A 19033-nucleotide genomic window follows, 5' to 3' on the forward strand; every position below is an offset into this window, starting at 1 on the left:
TTGGGGTCATTGTCTTGTTGAAACACCCATTTCAAGGGCATGTTCTCTACAGCATAAGGCAACATGACCTATCCAAACTGATCCATGATACCTGGTATGCGATATATAGGCCCAACACCATAGTAGGAGAAACATGCCCATATCATGATACTTGCACCACCATGCTTCACTGTGAACTGTGGCTTGAATTCAGAGTTTGGGGGTCGTCTCACAAACTGTCTGCGGCCCTTGGACCCAAAAAGAATAATTTTACTCTCATCAGTCCACAAAATATTCCTCCATTTCTCTTTAGGCCAGTTGATGTGTTCTTTGGCAAATTGTAGTCTCTTCTGCACATGTCTTTTATTTAACAGAGGGACTTTGTGGGGGATTCTTGCAAACAAATTAGCTTCACACAGGCATCTTCTAACTGTCACAGCACTTACAGGTAACTCCAGACTGTCTTTGATCATCCTGGAGCTGATCAATGGGTGAGCCTTTGCCATTCTGGTTATTCTTCTATCCATTTTGATGGTTGTTTTCAGTTTTCTTCCACACGTCTCTGGTTTTTTTTTGTCCATTTTAAAGCATTGGAGATCATTGTAGATGAACAGCCTATAATTTTCTGCACCTGCGTATACGTTTTCCCCCCTCCAATCAACTTTTTACTCAAACTACGCTGTTCTTCTGAACAATGTCTTGAACGTCCCATTTTCCTCAGGCTTTCAGAGAAAAGCATGTTCAACAGCTGCTGGCTTCATCCTTACATAGGGGACACCTGATTTACACCTGTTTGTTCCACAAAATTGACGAACTCACTGACTGAATGCCACACTACTATTATTGTGAACACCCCCTTTTCTACTTTTTTTAAATAGCCAAATTTCATAGCCTTAAGAGTGTGCATATCATGAATGCTTAGTCTTGTTGGATTTGTGAGAATCTACTGAATCTACTGGTACCTTGTTTCCCATGTAACACTAAGAAATATACTCAAAACCTGGATTAATCTTTTTAGTCACATAGCACTACTATTATTCTGAACACTACTGTAAATATTGACAAGCATGTCATCGAGCAAGCGTACACTGTTGCGTGGCCTCTCCCCTCCACACGGAGACCAAACGGAGTAATTTAACATTTTTTAAATTTTATTTTATTTTTGTCTTGGTGGATCATGGGATTTATTTTCATTGTGTGCAGAATGCTGAAGAAACAACTGATGCCTGTGATAAACGCTGATGTGAATGAATGAGATGCTGTGAGTTTTCCAACTTTTAAAATAAGTTAATTTTCTTGTTGTGGCACAAAGCAACGGTGTTCTCTGGTTCAGGCAGAGAAATACACCCGAAGCAGACAAACTACAGAGGGACTTTTAAAATGCTACATTTCTTTAGCCATGACAAGGAAGTGAAGTATTTACAGACGTCATTTTCCAAAATCAAGACGCTTTATGTGGATACGTTCCCATCAAGCTGTGATGATGAATCCAACTGAAAGGATTGCACGATTAAGACTTTATATTTACTCCACGTATGCATGGTTTTAATCTTTGAAAATGTCTGAACTGTTCACATGAGGACTGCAGCTTTCAGTTGTGCAGCCAATCAATGGACAGTATCAATGGACACATTTCAAATTATGAGTAACTTACAAGAAATGTGTGTCAACAATCGCATCACTTACCGACAACTTACGGTCCGCATATGCGGGACGTATGAGTCATATGCTGGCATGCATCAAAAATGTTGTGCACGCACAAAATGTTTCAATGTACTCGCTGTACTACGATGTATATCAGCATGCTTCAACATGGTCTTAACTTATACAAAACCTACTCATAACTTAGACGTATGCTTGTGAGTCAAATTGCTTTGTGAGTCAAAAGGTTCTGCAGCTTTTCAAGAAGAAAGGTTTTGCTGTTAAAAATCTTTTGAGAGTCAATAAGTTTTGCTTTCAGAAATACTTTATCCTCATCTTGAAGGCACAAGCTCATACAAAACACACACAATGCTTCTGGGGAAAAACGGTCACTCCCAACAGAAAACACATTGATTTGCAGTCACTTTTATACTTCAATTTTCCACTATTTTCTCCCCTTTCACCATCATACATATAAACTAGTTCAAAATACACAAAGTTGATGATATTAAGATATTTTTGATGATGTTTGCTAATTGTTGTGCAGCTGTGAATCAGTCCTGCATAGAAATACATTGCAGCAGTGACCTAGCTTGGCTTTGATTTTCCCCAGAAACAGTTCCACTCCTGAAATACAGACAAGGTCTATCCATAATAAGTGATGGTTGAGATATTCTTACTGTGGGTTAAAGGCCCAGTGCTACCCACTTTGACTTTCCGGAACAATTCAAGCTCAGTTTTTTTATTTTTAACAAGTGTAAAAGTGAAAGCTATTTTTCACCATCTATTTGTAGACACTGATTAGGCATTAGACAGTACAGCTCTAGCAGTCTATATACTGTAAATGTCTCATATATTGACAGTGTGATTGTGTGAGACTGTCACCAGTCTGGATCATCAAGTGTTACAGGGAGGACCGATGTCATTACATCCAGTTCAACTTGAAGGCAAAACATTTTGACTCTCAAAAGATTTGGATGTGCAAAACTTTTCAACTTAAAAACAAAACGTTTTGGCTTGGAAAACAATATGCCACACAAGCAAATCTTTTTTATATTAACTTTTAAAAAAAACTACCATGATTTTTGTTCTCAAAACTATTTTTTCCTTGAATTTTTTTAATTATTATTTTATTTATTTGCATTAAAAAGACAAAATTCACTCCATATATATGAACAGGTAAACATCCATTATAAGAATCAACGTTTCAGTTATTTTATTAGGGAAAAATGGTAAAACTCATCTGGTTCCAGTGCTTTCCTGTTTTGTAGACTATAAATGACATATCTATGGGCTCATAGGGTTATGGAAAACTGTGATGGCAATTTTTCAGTCTTTTCTAACATACTGCAAAGACTACATCCTTATTTAAAGAAATAATACATTCAAATAAAAAATGCAGACAATTATGAGTTGTAGCTATAAAGGATACGTGTTCCATTGACACCAGAGATCTTGAAGTCATCCAAAAGCTGGACTACCATCTCCCTATTGGGATCATTTGGGTCTGAGTTTCTTACCTGGGAAGAAAAACAAATAATGTAAAAGGAACAAAGTATGAAATAACTATTAGATATTAAGCGATAAACTGGATCAATATGGGACCGGCATGCAAAACTATATGCAGTCACATAATTGTGCCTGAATACAGAACAGTAAGGCTGTCATGCTGAATGTGGTGAGCTCCCATTTTGCAATGACGTCTGGAGTGACTGTGACTCACTCCATATACTGCACACAATTATATCAGCTACTTACAGATTTGAGGAGTTTAATCTCATCCACAGCTGTCTCGGTATAGTGCTCTGCACTCTTCACCACTTTCATTGCAACAAATCTCTTTACCCTGTAAATGCAGATGAAATAACCTTTATTTCATAAAAGCCATGATTGTTGTGAAACCACAAGTCAGTTTATCTGTACACAACTGCAAGCCTACACTAAGAATATAGTCAAGTGTTTTTCCCATACTGGATATCCCAGGCAAGCCACACAGTGGAGAAGTGGCCCCAGCCCAATTTCCGGATTACATGGTATTTCCCATTATAAAGGTCACCAACTTTCACATGGTGGTAGCCACCTAAAAGAAAGGAAAAACATAAAGCACATTTTTACAACAGTTAGGATACATAGTTTCAAATTATTGTTAATATTTATATCACTTAAATCAGAGTACTGTAATCAAAGTATTGAAATTGTCGACAACAGACCTGAAACATGGACATCTTTCCAATTATTGTTGCAACTCTGTTCCCCCACAGTAGTGTTTCCAGGGTGTACAGATAACAAAATGCAGAGATTGCATACACACTGGCAAGTAATTATGCTAAACATCGAGTGATCAATGGATCACGAAATGTACGAAAGACAGTCAGACTCAAGAGGTATACAAGCTTGACGATTAGCCAGCATATGCCGACAGCCCCGTTTCCACTGAGTGGCTCAGGTCGGTACTGCATGGTGTGGTGCGGGACAATGAGTAATTTAACTTTTTTTTTAATCTTGGTGGACCATTTCCATTGTGTACAGAATTGAGTCGATTGATGGCTGTGGTAAACGTTGCCGTGAATGAATGAAGCGTTGTGACTCTTTAAACTTTTAAAGTGCCGGTTGCTTTCTGATCAGGTCATCACAGACCCGATCAGACCTGAATAATGAAGCGCTGATCGGTGATCACACAGACAGCGACGGCGCTTTAAAAGTTTCAATCATCACAGCACTATCGTCTGACCAGGTGTGATCAGAAAACAACAAAGGCATCCTCTGAGAAAGGCACCTGGAGCAGAAAAACCCCAGAGGGACTTGCTTTAAAATGCTACATTTACAGCCACTACAAGGAATTAAAGTATTTTCAGATGTTTTCAAAAATCAGGCTTTATGTGGATACGTGCATCAAACTGTGATGATGAATCCGACTAAAACGAACAGGTAAGATTTATATTTACTCCATGTGTGAATTAAAGTCTGTTTGCATGAGGACTAGGGCTGAAACGATTCGTCCAGTAACTCTAATGCAATTACAAAAAATGTTTGAGGCAAATTCTGTGCCTCGAAGCTTCGTTTAACATTGTAGTACATTTGCAAGGCCTGTGTGTAGCGCTGTTAACGTCCCCAGAACAACAAACAGATGAAGACAAGAGCATGCATAAACCACGTAAGCAGTAATTAAATTAGCACAATAGCTACAGCTTTCCAACGTGACACACAGAGTGAAATAAAGCCTTTTTAGGAGAAAAAACAGTCCACGTTGATCATCTGAAATAGCTTACTGTGCATTTAAAGCAAGGCAGTGTGTTTGTTTTTTTAAAAACACGTTTCAGCCGCTGCCTGCTCTCCGCTCTACGTGGAGAGTGACTATTCACGCGGCGCCCAGTGGCTGCCTCTCTCTGACCGGTGTGAGCGGCTCAGCACTGCCCTCACAGCTCCCACTTAGGTGTTCTTTCAGCATTCATCAACTTTCCCAGTCTTTTGTTGCCCCGTCCCAACTTTTTTTGAAATGTGTTGCAGGCATCCATTTCAAAATGAGCAAACATTTGCACAAAAACAATAAAGTTTATCAGTTTGAACATTAAATATCTTGTCTTTGTGGTGTATTTGATTGAATATAGGTTGAAGAGGATTTGCAAATCATTGTATTTTGTTTTTATTTACCTTTTACACAACGTCCCACCTTCATTGGAATTGGGGCTGTATTTAATTTGTGGACAGGTACATTAACTATTGCTGGTTTGCGCCAATATGTTCAACCACTGCAATTTCCACCCCGCGTGCGGCAGTGGTTAGAAGAGCAGTATCGAAATAAAAATTTGCACAAATCATTTTCTCATCAAGATGAACAATTTTGTCACATTTTTATTTTTGGCATACTGTAGAGGACCACCCTAGTGCAGACATGTCTTTTAACCACTAACTTACTGAAGAAAGAAGCAGAGCAACTCAACTGAACCTCACACAGCGTCCAGTCCCACAACTACCTGATGCCTGCTTTTCTGTCCATGGTCCTGGCATCCGAATCCCCAGATTTTGTCGCTTTTGTATTGTCTTTCTGCAGATTTTGACTCATTTTGTTTGACTTGTTGCAATTACAAAGCAAGGTTTTGTTTTTAGTTTGACCGCTTTACAAGCAACTCACACCAATTTACGGCAGCACTGTATAAGCATACGATTGTCGGAAATTGTTTTAACGACATCTAATATGCGCTTTCAAAACAGACTGACTTATATCTCATGCAAAACACTTTGGCAGAAACGTCAATGTGTAAATATGCAAAAATGCGCAATTCTCACATGCCTGTAAGCAGTGGTGGGCACAGATAACCAAAAAATTAGCTTCGATAACAGATAATCAGCTAACTGAAAAGTTATCTTTTATAAAGCTAAACCAATAGTAAGTCCCTTTTGGCTGCTCCCTTGTTTGCACTCAGGGTTGCCACAGCAAATTCAAGGTGGATCTGCATGTTGAATTGGCACAAGTTTTACGCCGGATGCCCTTCCTGACGCAACTCCACATTACATGGATAAATGTGGCAGGGGTGGGATTTGAACCCAGAACCTTCTGAACTGAAAACAAGCGCATTAACCACTTGGCCACCACCCCTGCTATAAAGCTAAACCAATAAACCACCCAAAAAATTATCGGAAACTATAGATAACTGATAACTTCCAGTATTGTCTCCGGTAAATTTGCAACTACAAACAAGCTGATTTAGAGTTTTAACACCACCTTCGCTTCTGGTAGCATCAAAGGCAACCACAGAATCAAACAATGAGTCAGCACTTCTGTCTTTGTGCATCCTGACCCCTACTGGAAGCTTACATACATACATACATACTTACATACATTACATAGCTTCCTGCAGCGAAGCAGTTGAGAGAAGCAGCGAAGCTTAACTCTCTACTCAATAACAGCATTGCCATGAGGTGGAGGTCTTGGAAAATATAGCAGTGCTGACTTATGGTTTGGTTTAGAAATAAAATAATACTGATAGAATACCTCCATTAATGTCAGTTCTGTCATTTGTACAAAGTTAAAATAAAATATATATCTTTTAATGTTGAATAATGCATGAATTCTGAAGTTTTGTAACAAACAGACAGATGGCAAAGGATTATGGGTAAAATGTGCCTCCACTAACACTGATTGGTTGATTCATCATTCTATGTAAATCAACACGTTAATGTGAGGTGTGTCGTGTGTTGGTGTTTACAGATAAATGTGCTTTTGCAAAATATGCCATTTTTTATTTGTAAAAAAAAGGCATTTTCAAAAAAAAAAAAAAAAAGCCAAGTTGTAATTAGATAACCATCTGATATAACCGGTGTCAAAATAAATAGAACACTGCCAACTACTGGACACTTAGTACTAGAGCGAATACTGCCATGAATACTACTGGCCAGTACATGGCAGTAGAGACCGTGAAAACTTGCCAAAACAAAATTCCAAATAATCCGTGTCTGCTAAGTTTAAGATGCGTGGAATTTAATAAATGCAAACTGAATTTCAGACATCTTATATATATTACTCTGGAACAAACACGACAGTGTTTGACATAAGGATTCTAAAGCGCAAACAGGAATCGATTGCAATTATTCCAATTGAAAATAATGGAGGAGCAACCTGAGTTTCTTCTGGCATTTTTATTTAAAACAAACACAATAACAACGTCTATAAACCCAGAGATTATATTCACGAGAGTTTTAGGCACAATATACAAAGAGTTTAATGCTGTTGTCCATGTGGAGCCTGATCAGAGCGACTCAAATGCATTTCTTCTGTTGTGAATATACTCAGGTACCCATAATGCACCTGAGCACAGCTTTTCCACACTAAAACCTTCAAAATTAGTGCATTACTTTAAAACTAAAACATATATCTGATATTTTCACTTTATAAAACTTCAGACGTGACGTTAATTTAAATAACTTGTCCGAAATTAGTTTGGTTCAAATTCATCCATAAGTTAAAACTGTATGCCTCTGGATGACTTGGGTGATATTGCCAGCGTATCAGTATGGGGTTAAAAGAAATGAGTCTTTTTTTCTTTTTTGTGACCAGGTCTCCTTTGCCTGCAGAGGATAGAGTATTTTTTTTTTCTAAAACCAGCTCTCCTCTGTTTACAGAGTATAGAACTGCGTATCTACTACAAAACATTTAACAAGTAGGTACTTAACTGATTTTAGATTTCATAGATGTTTGTAACTATTCAGCTTTGTTTACCACGTCTGCAAAAATACGTTAGTGGTCTAAAAATTATCAGACCAAAACTTATCGAAAGATAATTAGTCCGATGACGGTTTTCAAAGTTATCTGAAAAGCTAATCCGATAATGAAAACATTATCTTCGATAATTAGCTGTTAGCAGATTAGCGGAACTGTGCCCACCACTGCCTGTAAGTAAGCTGACACTCACCTTTGCAGTAGTCATTAGGATCCTCCTGCTCCTCATCATCAGACCCAAGAATCTCCTCTGGCTCCTCTGGTTCCTGGGGAGACAATTCTGGCTGGGGTTGCTGCCGTGTTCTTGGATTGACTGGCTGCCTGAAAAACAAAACACATGCAGACTAACTGACACAGTTTTAAGCAGCAACAAAGTAAAGTCCCTTCTCTATACATGGGCAGCATGGTGGATTAGTGGTTCACACTGTTGTCTCACAGCAAGAAGGTCATGGGATCTATTCCCACCTGTGGCTTTTCTTTGTGGAGTTTGTATGTTCTCCCTATGCTTGCATGGGTTCCCTCCGGGTGCTCCGGTTTCCTCCCACATTTAAAAGACATGCAGGTTAGGTGAATTTGAAACTTTATAATTGCCCAGGTCTCCCTTATAAAAGAGATCTCACTCTCAATGGGATGAACCTGGTTAAATAAAGGTTAAATCAAATTAAATACCTTCAAATGTTGTCTGTCCTTTGAGCATCATATTTGCCAGTCACCAAACCTTATGGGCAATGATAAAGTCCACTGCAATCACATAGCCACTAAATTAAATTGGTGCCTTTGAAGCAATTCCCACAACTAACTGCAAGTGTACTGCTGAGAAGGATTAAGAGAGCTAAACAAAACTGGCCTACATCTGTTTTAATGACACCAAACATTTACAATCCTTTGTTTACTGTTGCCAAGTGACAGGGAGTGTGGAGGCACTGCCATTAGAGATACTTTTAGCGATAAAAGCATTGAGGCGCACAATGCCTCTACAGTGTCATATTTGATTATCAAGTTTTTGGGAGTTTTTTCCACAATGGAGATGAAGAGAGGCAGTTTATTACCTTCCTATTAAATCAGATGAACACAACACACACTGCACCACAAACATTACACTGAACACTTAAGGATGCAATACAAGACAGACAAAAAACATTCATAATCTTTTACAAATAAAGTTATTTCTCAATGTAATAATTTCAGTTAAAGTTAACCTGGATGTGGCTGGCTTAGACTTGGGACCATCCCCCTACTGGGGTTCTTAGATTCATTGTGTGGCCCGCAGCATTTGATGCATTGTGTGCGGAGGTGATGGTCTACTGGCTGATGGTCTACTGGCTAATGGCCCAGTCACACGGCAATTAACGAAGGGCAACGAAGCCCTGACGAAACAAGAAATCTGGACTTTCGTTGACTTTCGTTGGCATCGTTTAACCTTCGCGCAGCTTCATTCCTGCAGCTGTCGCTTCGTCAGGATTTTTCAACTGTTGAAAATTTTGAATGAAGGGCAACGAAAACCTCAATTCGTCTGCGTTTCGTTTTGCTGTCGTTCTTGGCGTTTTTTAATCGTTTGTTTAGTTTTTGTAACGTTATTGTTTAATTTGACTTTGTTGGAGCAGCTAAATGTTCTGCACATAGTGCAGAAGCCAGTCTGTGAGCGCTGAGGCTACTGCTGCTTCATGTACCATCATAAATTACAGGGCAAACTCAGCCTGGTTGCTTGGATTTTTTTATCTGTGTGGGGGGTCAGCTTCAATGGGCTAAGCTTATATAGGCCAGAATTAATCTTTTGTGTGGATAGAATTAATTATTTTGCCACAAGCAACTGCTGAATTTGAAACAACAAAAAAGTTGTGTAATTTCCGACGGTACTTGAATGCAGCATTAGCAGCAGCTGCTGCGTGTGCTTATTATTTTCTATTAAATATAACAATATGAGTGTAGGAATGACAATCCAGTCGTTCTGTACATGTGGCAACAGGAAGATGAATCAAAATGATTATACAAGGTCTGTTAGAAAAGTATCCGACCTTTTTATTTTTTTCAAAAACCTGATGGATTTGAATCACGTGTGCTTGCATGAGCCAACCTTGAACCTTCGTGTGCATGCGTGAGTTTTTTCACGCCTGTCGATTGCGTCATTTGCTTGCAAGCAGCCTTTGTGTGAGGATGGGTGTAGTCTCTCGTCGTTTTTTCTTTGCAAGGAAATGGCGGAACGACTGGAGCAGCGCGACTGCATCAAATTTTGCCAGAAACTGGGCGACAGCCAGGTGGAAACCATTTGGATTATTCAAACGACTTTTGGTGACGATCCTCTGGGCATCACACAGATTAAGGAGCAGTACAACCGGTTTAAAGACGTCTGCACAACGGTGGAGAGCGCGCCGCGCTCCGGGCGGCCATCAACATGCTGAAATGACCGGATCATTTCCAAAGTGAATGCTGTGGTGATGTGGGAACGTCGTGTGACTATCCAAAAATTGCGGAAGAGGTGGACATCAGCACTTTTTCGGCACATTCCACTGTGACAGAAGATTTTGCCATGAAAAGAGTTGCAGCGAAATTCATCGGCACAAAGCTGAACGCACAGCAAAAGCGCATTTGTGTTGAAGCCTCACAGGACATGTTGTGACATGCCCACCTCTTCCACCATTCGGAAGATTCAGACAGCTTTCGGTGACTTTTCAGTCGTGTGACTATCCGAGAAATTGTGGATGAGGTGGGCATGTCACATCATGTCCTGTGAGGCTACAGCCAGCTATTGCGTGAGCAATCCGTCCATGAGGAGTGGACGATGGACATGTCCTCTCACTGGCGACCTGTCCATGAGGAATTTGTGGATGTTGAAGCTTGGCTGGCATGCCTCTTCTTCTGTGGTTTTAAAGCTTCACTGCCAGCAAAGTCCAGCTGGATGAAGAAAATCTAGCAATGCAGGCACAGTGAGGCAAATAAGTACCTAATCCACTAATGATTTTGCAAGTTTTGCCACCTACAAAGAATTGAGAGGTCTGTAAGTTTTATCCTAGGTACACTTCAACTGTGAGAGACAGAATCTAAAAATAAAATTCAGAAAATCACACTGTATGATTTTTAAATAATTTATTTGTGTTTTGTTGCATGAAATAAGTATTTGATCACCTACCAACCAGCAAGAATTCTGGCTCTCACAGACCTGTTAGTTTTTCTTTAAGAAGCCCTCCTATTCTGCACTCTTCACCTGTATTAATAGCACCTGTTTGAACTCATTATCTGTATAAAAGACACCTGTTCACACACTCAATCAATCACACTCCAACCTATCCACCATGGCCAAGACCAAAGAGCCAATTAAGGACACCAGGGACAAAATTGTAGACCTGCACAAGGCTGGGATGGGCTACATGACAATAGACAAGGAGCTTGGTGAGAAAGCAACAACTGATATTATTTTTATGTTATGTTTATTTGTTATGATTATTTATTAGAAAGTGGAAGAAACACAAGATGACTGTCAATCTTCCTCGGTCTGGGATTCCATGCAAGATCTCACCTCGTGGGGTAAGGATGATTCTTAGAAAGCTCAGAACTAACAGGAGGACCTGGTCGAGGACCTGGTCAATGACCTGAAGAGAGCTGGGACCACAGTCACAAAGATAACATGAATAGCACACTATGCTGTCATGGTTTAAAATCCTGCAGGGCAGCAAGGTCCCCCTGCTCAAGCCAGCACATCTCCAGGCCCATTTGAAGTTCACCATTGACCATCTGTATTATCCAAAGGAGGCATGAGAGAAGCTCATGTGGTCAGATGAGACCACAATAGAGCTTTTTGGTATCAACTCCACTCACCGTGTTTGGAAGATGAGAACAACCCCAAGAACACTGTCCCAACAGTAAAGCATGGGGGTGGAAACATAATTTTTGCGGGTGTTTTTCTGCAAAGGGGACAGGACGACTGCACCATATTGAAGGGAGGATGGATGGGGTCATGTATTATGAGATTTTGGAAAATAACCTTCCCTCAGTGAGAGCATTGCAGATGGGTCGTGGTTGGGTCTTCTAGCATGACAATGACCCAAACACACAGCCAGGACAACTAAGGAGGGGCTCCGTAAGAAGCATTTCAACGTCCTGGAGTGGCCTGGCCAGTCTCCAGACCTGAACGCAAGAGAAAATCTTTGGAGGGAGCTGAAACTCAAAACCTGAAAGATCTGGAGAAGATCTGTATGGAGAAGTGGAGCAAAATCCCTGCAGCAGTGTGCAAACTTGGTCAAGAACTACAGGAAACGTCTGACCTCTGTAACTGCAAACAAAGGTTTCTCTACCAAATATTAAGATCTGTTTTTCTATTGTATCATATACTTATTTCATGCAATAAAATGCAAATTTATTAATTAAAAATCATCCAGTGATTTTCTGATTTTTTTTTGGTTTGTTTTTAGATTCTGTCTCTCACAGTTGAAGTGTACCTATAAAACTTACAGACCTCTCCATTCTTTGTAGGTGGGAAAACTTGCAAAATCGACAGTGGATCAAATACTTATTTGCCTCACTGTATGTACTGATAATTCCCCCTTGGCATAGGGTTGTGCAATTGCGGAGGCTTGGTGTACAGCAGCACAGTGCTGTGTAGAATAACCTACAGTAGTGAGTGTTGTGTTGACTTGCATAGAACACTGCGTCCAGTGCTCTACGCAGAAAGTCCATGAAAAAAAACTGAACATGTTTAAATTTCTGTGTCCATTTTGTGGACCCTTTTGCATCCCTCTGCGTATTCCCACGTAGGGGTGCATAAACTTGGCATACTCGGTATGCCGCATTACACAACTCTAAGTTGGCCCGGTGTGAAAGGGGCTCAAGTGTTTGGTTTGAGACCAGAGGATCCTAGATTCAAATCCCAGCCTAACTGGAAAATCCCTATGGGCCCTTAGGCAAGGTATCTTTGTAAAGCGCTTTGAGCTTTTGATTCACATGGAAAAGCACTATGTAAATGCAGTCCATTTACCACTGTGATGATAGACAGACAGATAAGATAGATAAATCTCATAAATAACGCAACCATCAAAAAAAAAACACCACAAATTAAAGTGCTGCACAGTGTAAGCAAAGAAACTACTCGTACTGCACGTAGGCCCAGCTGTCTCTGGAGGTGAAAATTGGGAGCTAAAAAATTTAATTAAAAAAAAGACCATCACCAGATCAACACCGCATAATAATGCCAAATAACACCACCAGGCCAACTGAATTCTAAATAAAGTGTTGTGAAATGCCATTATCAGAATGCAGCACTTTCAAATGCCACCAGCTGTAATATAAGTCATAAATATAACACAATGCTAAAATACTCTCGGCCGTATGAGCATTGTGTTCTTTATAAATTACAGTTGTGTAATTAATTATTAAGATCATATTGTTTTAAGCACAATTTGTACATCTAATATATAAAGCTGACTGCATGTGCATGCGTGTTCGCTATGTATAGCCACAGTAATTAAGCAATGAACACCAAACTTGGTATTTTGACTGGGGGCACCAAGGGGGAGGTCACTGGGGCCCTTAGATTGAAAGCCTACGTGCACAAACACACACATGGTCAGCCTTAAGCCTGGGTCCCACCAAATAATGAAGGATGAATAAGGAGCCACGCATGGGTGTGCCAGCGATTATTCGAAGAATGACCCACGTTTTCATCTATCACGTATCCGCTATGAGGGTGCCTCTGTGTGCCTCTCTGTACCCCGCATGTGCCACGTTGCAGCCTCTAGTGAGCCACGACTCTAATGACGACAAGGTCATTAGAGCCTCAACTGGCTTGCATCAGCCACACTAAGCCACGTCGTGCCATGATAGAGCCATGTTGGCGCACAGTTAGGCATGGGTTTGGTCCAAACCTCCAGCCTTCCCACACCTGGTCCCTTTAAAGTGCGGGTTTTCAATTCACAGATTCACAGCAGCATTTAAAGATGTCACATTTTTAAATGCAGTCCAGAAATAGATGCTCCAGTACAGTCCCGCGGTTGTGCGTCAGGCTGCTGTAGACCTGTAATGCACCAGACCAGCTAGAACTGAACCACGGGTTCCTGGAGCGCAACCTCTGTGCTCCTCGTTGGCTCCGTGGCTCGCTGGCTTTATTTCTTCTGCAGCTTTAAACACACAAACTGTGATCCCACTATAAACTTTTTGTTTGTCCATTTATTTCTGCAAAAACGCTCTTTTGTGCGCACGCTGCTGTTGTCCTTTCATGGAGAGCCGCCTCTGTGCTCTTTCTCACTGGCTTCCTTTCCATCCGTGGCTTGCTGGCTTTATTTTTTCCCTGGCTTTAAACACAGTCATTTTTACACTGATTCCACTTTTAACTTTGTGTTCATCCGTTTATTTCTGCAAAAGTGCTCTTTTGCGCACGGTGCCGTTCTGCATACAGAATGAGGTGGCCGCTTTATTATATACACCTGTGGATCATTGCTGATGATCATGCTCACTGTCACTCTCAGTGGCTCTTACTGGGGTTGCAGGCTGGTCACAGTGGGATCTCCATGGTCAGAACAAAGATCTTTCTTGGTCGCCATCACCCTCAATCAGTTGTGCGACCGGTTAAAAGATACATGAATCTCATAATCAGTCTCGTTCGCTCTCACAGGTCCCACACTACTCCCAACCTGATCCTACTGGTCCTAATAGGCTCTCAACTGACTCTGTATTACTGATCATGGACATTAACATATATTTCACTCGCACAATTTAGTCGCAATGCGCTCTTGGTGTAAACGCAAATAACAGAGTGGAGACCATTTTGTCTCCAGTGTATTTTAAACTGGAGACCAGCCAAGACTTATGAGAGTTGATAACGTGATGGTCTTGTAGGACTTATATAGGTCTCAGTCCCGTATAAACGTGCATAAATAACATTTTCAATGCAGACCTTGTAGTTTACTGTTTTGTGGGTCTGCTGCTACATTCCCTGCCCAGTTAGTAGCAGTAATGTGCTTACAGGTTTACCCATTACCAATAATGTTAAAAGAACATGACACTACATCATAGCAATCATAACTTCTGTAGAAAAGCTATCAGTTTAGTGTCACATACTGATGATGATAAAGCATTTTGACTTGTGAATAACCGCAGTGGATACATAAAGTTTGTTAAAGTTGCTTCAAACAATATTCTCACATCTCCTTGAAATTGAATGCAGTAGCTACAACATACTCATAATAAAATACAGTCTGACTAGGGCTCTATATTGTTTCCTGACGTAGAGATCGCCTCTCCCACAATGTAGAGGTCCAGAGGGGCTAAGTTCAGAAGTACTTCTAAAACCTGTCCTGAGGACACTTGCGATGTAAAGGCATGTCATTCTTTGAACATGAGTCAACATAATCCTGGCAGTCCCGTGCTCCACTCTGGTCCACCAAACTATCGCAGCATAATTTAGCATGGGTCTTAACACCAAAGTGTAGCTCCATCTCACCACATTGGTACTAACTCCCCATCTTTGTCCGACAATACGACGGCACTGTTGTAAACTGAGAATTGCCTTATGACATTTCTCAGTTGTGTCTCTTCTAGGGCTGAAATGATTAGTTGAGTAACTCGAATAATTCGATTACCAAAAATGTTCGAGGCAAATTCTGTGTCTCAAAGCTCCGTTTATGTTGTAGTATATATGCCAGGCCTGCGTGTGGCACTGTAACGTCCCCAGAAAAAAACAGAACAAGACTAGAGCATGCGCTTAAGCCGTGTAAGACATGGTGTAAATGCTAATCCATTTAGCGGCAAAAGCTACCGCTTTCCAACGTGACACACAGAGTAAAATAAAGCCTTTTAGGAGAAAGAAGGTCCACGCTGATTATGTGAAATAGCTTACTGCGCATTTAAAGCAAAGTAGTGTGTTTGCTTTAAAAAAAAAACAAAAAAAAAACACTGTTTTGTCTGCGGGCTGCTCTCTGCTCTACGTGAGGAGTGACTATTCGCGCGGCAGCCAGCTGCTCCCTCTCTCTGCCGGGTGTGAGGGGCTCTCAGCACTCCCCTCACACCAGGTGGGTCACAGCTCCATCCCCGGCCACACTGACAAATAATCCACTCTTTCTTCTGTGTTTAGCTCAGACTAGACTGGACTGTTGATGTTGTTTAAAAATGCAGAAGTACTTTTTATCCAACTGCTCAATTAATCACCAGAATAATTGATAGAATACTCAATTACTAAAATCGACAGCTGCAGCCCTAGTCTCTTCAATCAATCAATCAACTTGTTTCTTATATAGCGCCAAATCACAACAAACAGTTGCCCCAAGGCGCTCCACATTGCAAGGCAAGGCCATACAACAATCATGAAAAACCCCAACGGTCAAAACGACCCCCTATGAGCAAGCACTTGGCCACAGTGGGAAGGAAAAACTCCCTTTTAACAGGAAGAAACCTCCAGCAGAACCAGGCTCAGGGAGGGGCAGTCTTCTGCTGAGACTGGTTGGGGCTGAGGGAAAGAACCAGGAAAAAGAGATCGATCACTAATGATTAAATGCAGAGTGATGCATACGGAGCAAAAAGAGAAAGAAACAGTGCATCATGGGAACCCCCCCACAGTCTACGTCTAAAGCAACATAACCAAGGGATGGTCCAGGGTCACCCGATCCAGCCCTAACTATAAGCCTTAGCGAAAAGGAAAATTTTAAGCCTAATCTTAAAAGTAGAGAGGGTATCTGTCTCCCTGATCTGAATTGGGAGCTGGTTCCACAGGAGAGGAGCCTGAAAGCTGAAGGCTCTGCCTCCCATTCTACTCTTACAAACCCTAGGAACTACAAGTAAGCCCGCAGTCTGAGAGCGAAGCGCTCTAATGGGGTAATATGGTACTACGAGGTCCCTAAGATAAGATGGGACCTGATTATTCAAAACCTTATAAGTAAGAAGAAGAATTTTAAATTCTATTCTAGCATTAACAGGAAGCCAATGAAGGGAGGCCAACACGGGTGAGATATGCTCTCTCCTGCTAGTCCCCGTCAGTACTCTAGCTGCAGCATTCTGAACCAACTGAAGGCTTTTTAGGGAACTTTTAGGACAACCTGATAATAATGAATTACAATAGTCCAGCCTAGAGGAAATAAATGCATGAATTAGTTTTTCAGCATCACTCTGAGACAAGACCTTTCTGATTTTAGAGATATTGCGTAAATGCAAAAAGGCAGTCCTACATATTTGTTTAATATGCGCTTTGAATGACATATCCTGATCAAAAATAACTCCAAGATTTCTCACAGTATTACCAGAGATCAGGGAAATGCCATCCAGAGTAACGATCTGGTTAGACACCATGCTTCTAAGATTTGTGGGGCCAAGTACAATAACTTCAGTTTTATCTGAGTTTAAAAGCAGGAAATTAGAGGTCATCCATGTCTTTATGTCTGTAAGACAATCCTGCAGTTTAGCTAATTGGTGTGTATCCTGTGGCTTCATGGATAGATAAAGCTGGGTATCATCTGCGTAACAATGAAAATTTAAGCAATACCGTCTAATAATACTGCCCAAGGGAAGCATGTATAAAGTGAATAAAATTGGTCCTAGCACAGAACCTTGTGGAACTCCATAATTAACTTTAGTCTGTGAAGAAGATTCCCCATTTACATGAACAAACTGTAATCTATTAGACAAATATGATTCAAACCACCGCAGCACAATGCCTTTAATACCTATGACATGCTCTAATCTCTGTAATAAAATTTTATGGTCAACAGTATCAAAAGCAGCACTGAGGTCCAACAGAACAAGCACAGAGATAAGTCCACTGTCCGAAGCCATAAGAAGATCATTTGTAACCTTCACTAATGCTGTTTCTGTACTATGATGAATTCTAAAACCTGACTGAAACTCTTCAAATAGACCATTCCTCTGCAGGTGATCAGTTAGCTGTTTTACAACTACCCTCTCAAGAATCTTTGAGAGAAAAGGAAGGTTGGAGATTGGCCTATAATTAGCTAAGATAGCTGGGTCAAGTGATGGCTTTTTAAGTAATGGTTTAATTACTGCCACCTTAAAGGCCTGTGGTACATAACCAACTAACAAAGATAGATTGATCATATTTAAGATTGAAGCATTAAATAATGGTAGGACTTCCTTGAGCAGCCTGGCAGGAATGGGGTCTAATAAGCATGTTGATGGTTTGGATGAAGTAACTAATGAAAATAACTCAGACAGAACAATCGGAGAGAAAGAGTCTAACCAAATACCGGCATCACTGAAAGCAGCCAAAGATAACGATACATCTTTGGGATGGTTATGAGTAATTTTTTCTCTAATAGTCAAAATTTTGTTAGCAAAGAAAGTCATGAGGTCATTACTAGTTAAAGTTAATGGAATACTCAGCTCAATAGAGCTCTGACTCTTTGTCAGCCTGGCTACAGTGCTGAAAAGAAACCTGGGGTTGTTCTTATTTTCTTCAATTAGTGATGAGTAGAAAGATGTCCTAGCTTCACGAAGGGCTTTCTTATAGAGCAACAGACTCTTTTTCCAGGCTAAGTGAAGATCTTCTAAATTAGTGAGACGCCATTTCCTCTCCAACTTACGGGTTATCTGCTTTAAGCTACGAGTTTGTGAGTTATACCACGGAGTCAGACACTTCTGATTTAAAGCTCTCTTTTTCAGAGGAGCTACAGCATCCAAAGTTGTCTTCAATAAGGATGTAAAACTATTGACAAGATACTCTAACTCCCTTACAGAGTTTAGGTAGCTACTCTGCTCTGTGTTGGTATATGACATTAGAGAACATAAAGAAGGAATCATATCCTTAAACCTAGTTACAGCGCTTTCTGAAAGACTTCTAGTGTAATGAAACTTATTCCCCACTGCAGGGTAGTCCATCAGGGTAAATGTAAATGTTATTAAAAAATGATCAGACAAAAGGGAGTTTTCAGGGAATACTGTTAAGTCTTCTATTTCCATACCATAAGTCAGAACAAGATCTAAAATATGATTAAAGTGGTGGGTGGACTCATTTACTTTTTGAGCAAAGCCGATAGAGTCTAATAATAGATTAAATGCAGTGTTGAGGCTGTCATTCTCAGCATCTGTGTGGATGTTAAAATCGCCCACTATAATTATCTTATCTGAGCTAAGCACTAAGTCAGACAAAAGGTCTGAAAATTCACAGAGAAACTCACAGTAACGACCAGGTGGACGATAGATAATAACAAATAAAACTGGTTTTTGGGACTTCCAATTTGGATGGACAAGACTAAGAGACAAGCT

At 40.5% G+C, this 19033-nt stretch overlaps 1 protein-coding gene across 2 annotated transcripts in view; it reads right to left on the reverse strand.

Moving 5' to 3' along the window:
- The window catches only part of srpk1a (SRSF protein kinase 1a), a 54440-nt gene that overhangs the window by 29431 nt on the left and 5976 nt on the right, over positions 1-19033 (reverse strand). For both annotated transcript variants that reach the window (XM_034172292.1, XM_034172291.1), the window contains exons 3-6: positions 8031-8158; positions 3592-3700; positions 3379-3466; positions 3053-3140 (exon numbers count right to left, since the gene is read on the reverse strand). In XM_034172292.1, coding sequence (XP_034028183.1) covers positions 3053-3140; positions 3379-3466; positions 3592-3700; positions 8031-8158 — 413 coding nt within the window. The remainder of the gene's footprint in view (positions 1-3052; positions 3141-3378; positions 3467-3591; positions 3701-8030; positions 8159-19033) is intronic.

This window comes from Thalassophryne amazonica, chromosome 6, assembly GCF_902500255.1.
Source record: "Thalassophryne amazonica chromosome 6, fThaAma1.1, whole genome shotgun sequence".
NCBI lineage: Eukaryota > Metazoa > Chordata > Actinopteri > Batrachoidiformes > Batrachoididae > Thalassophryne > Thalassophryne amazonica.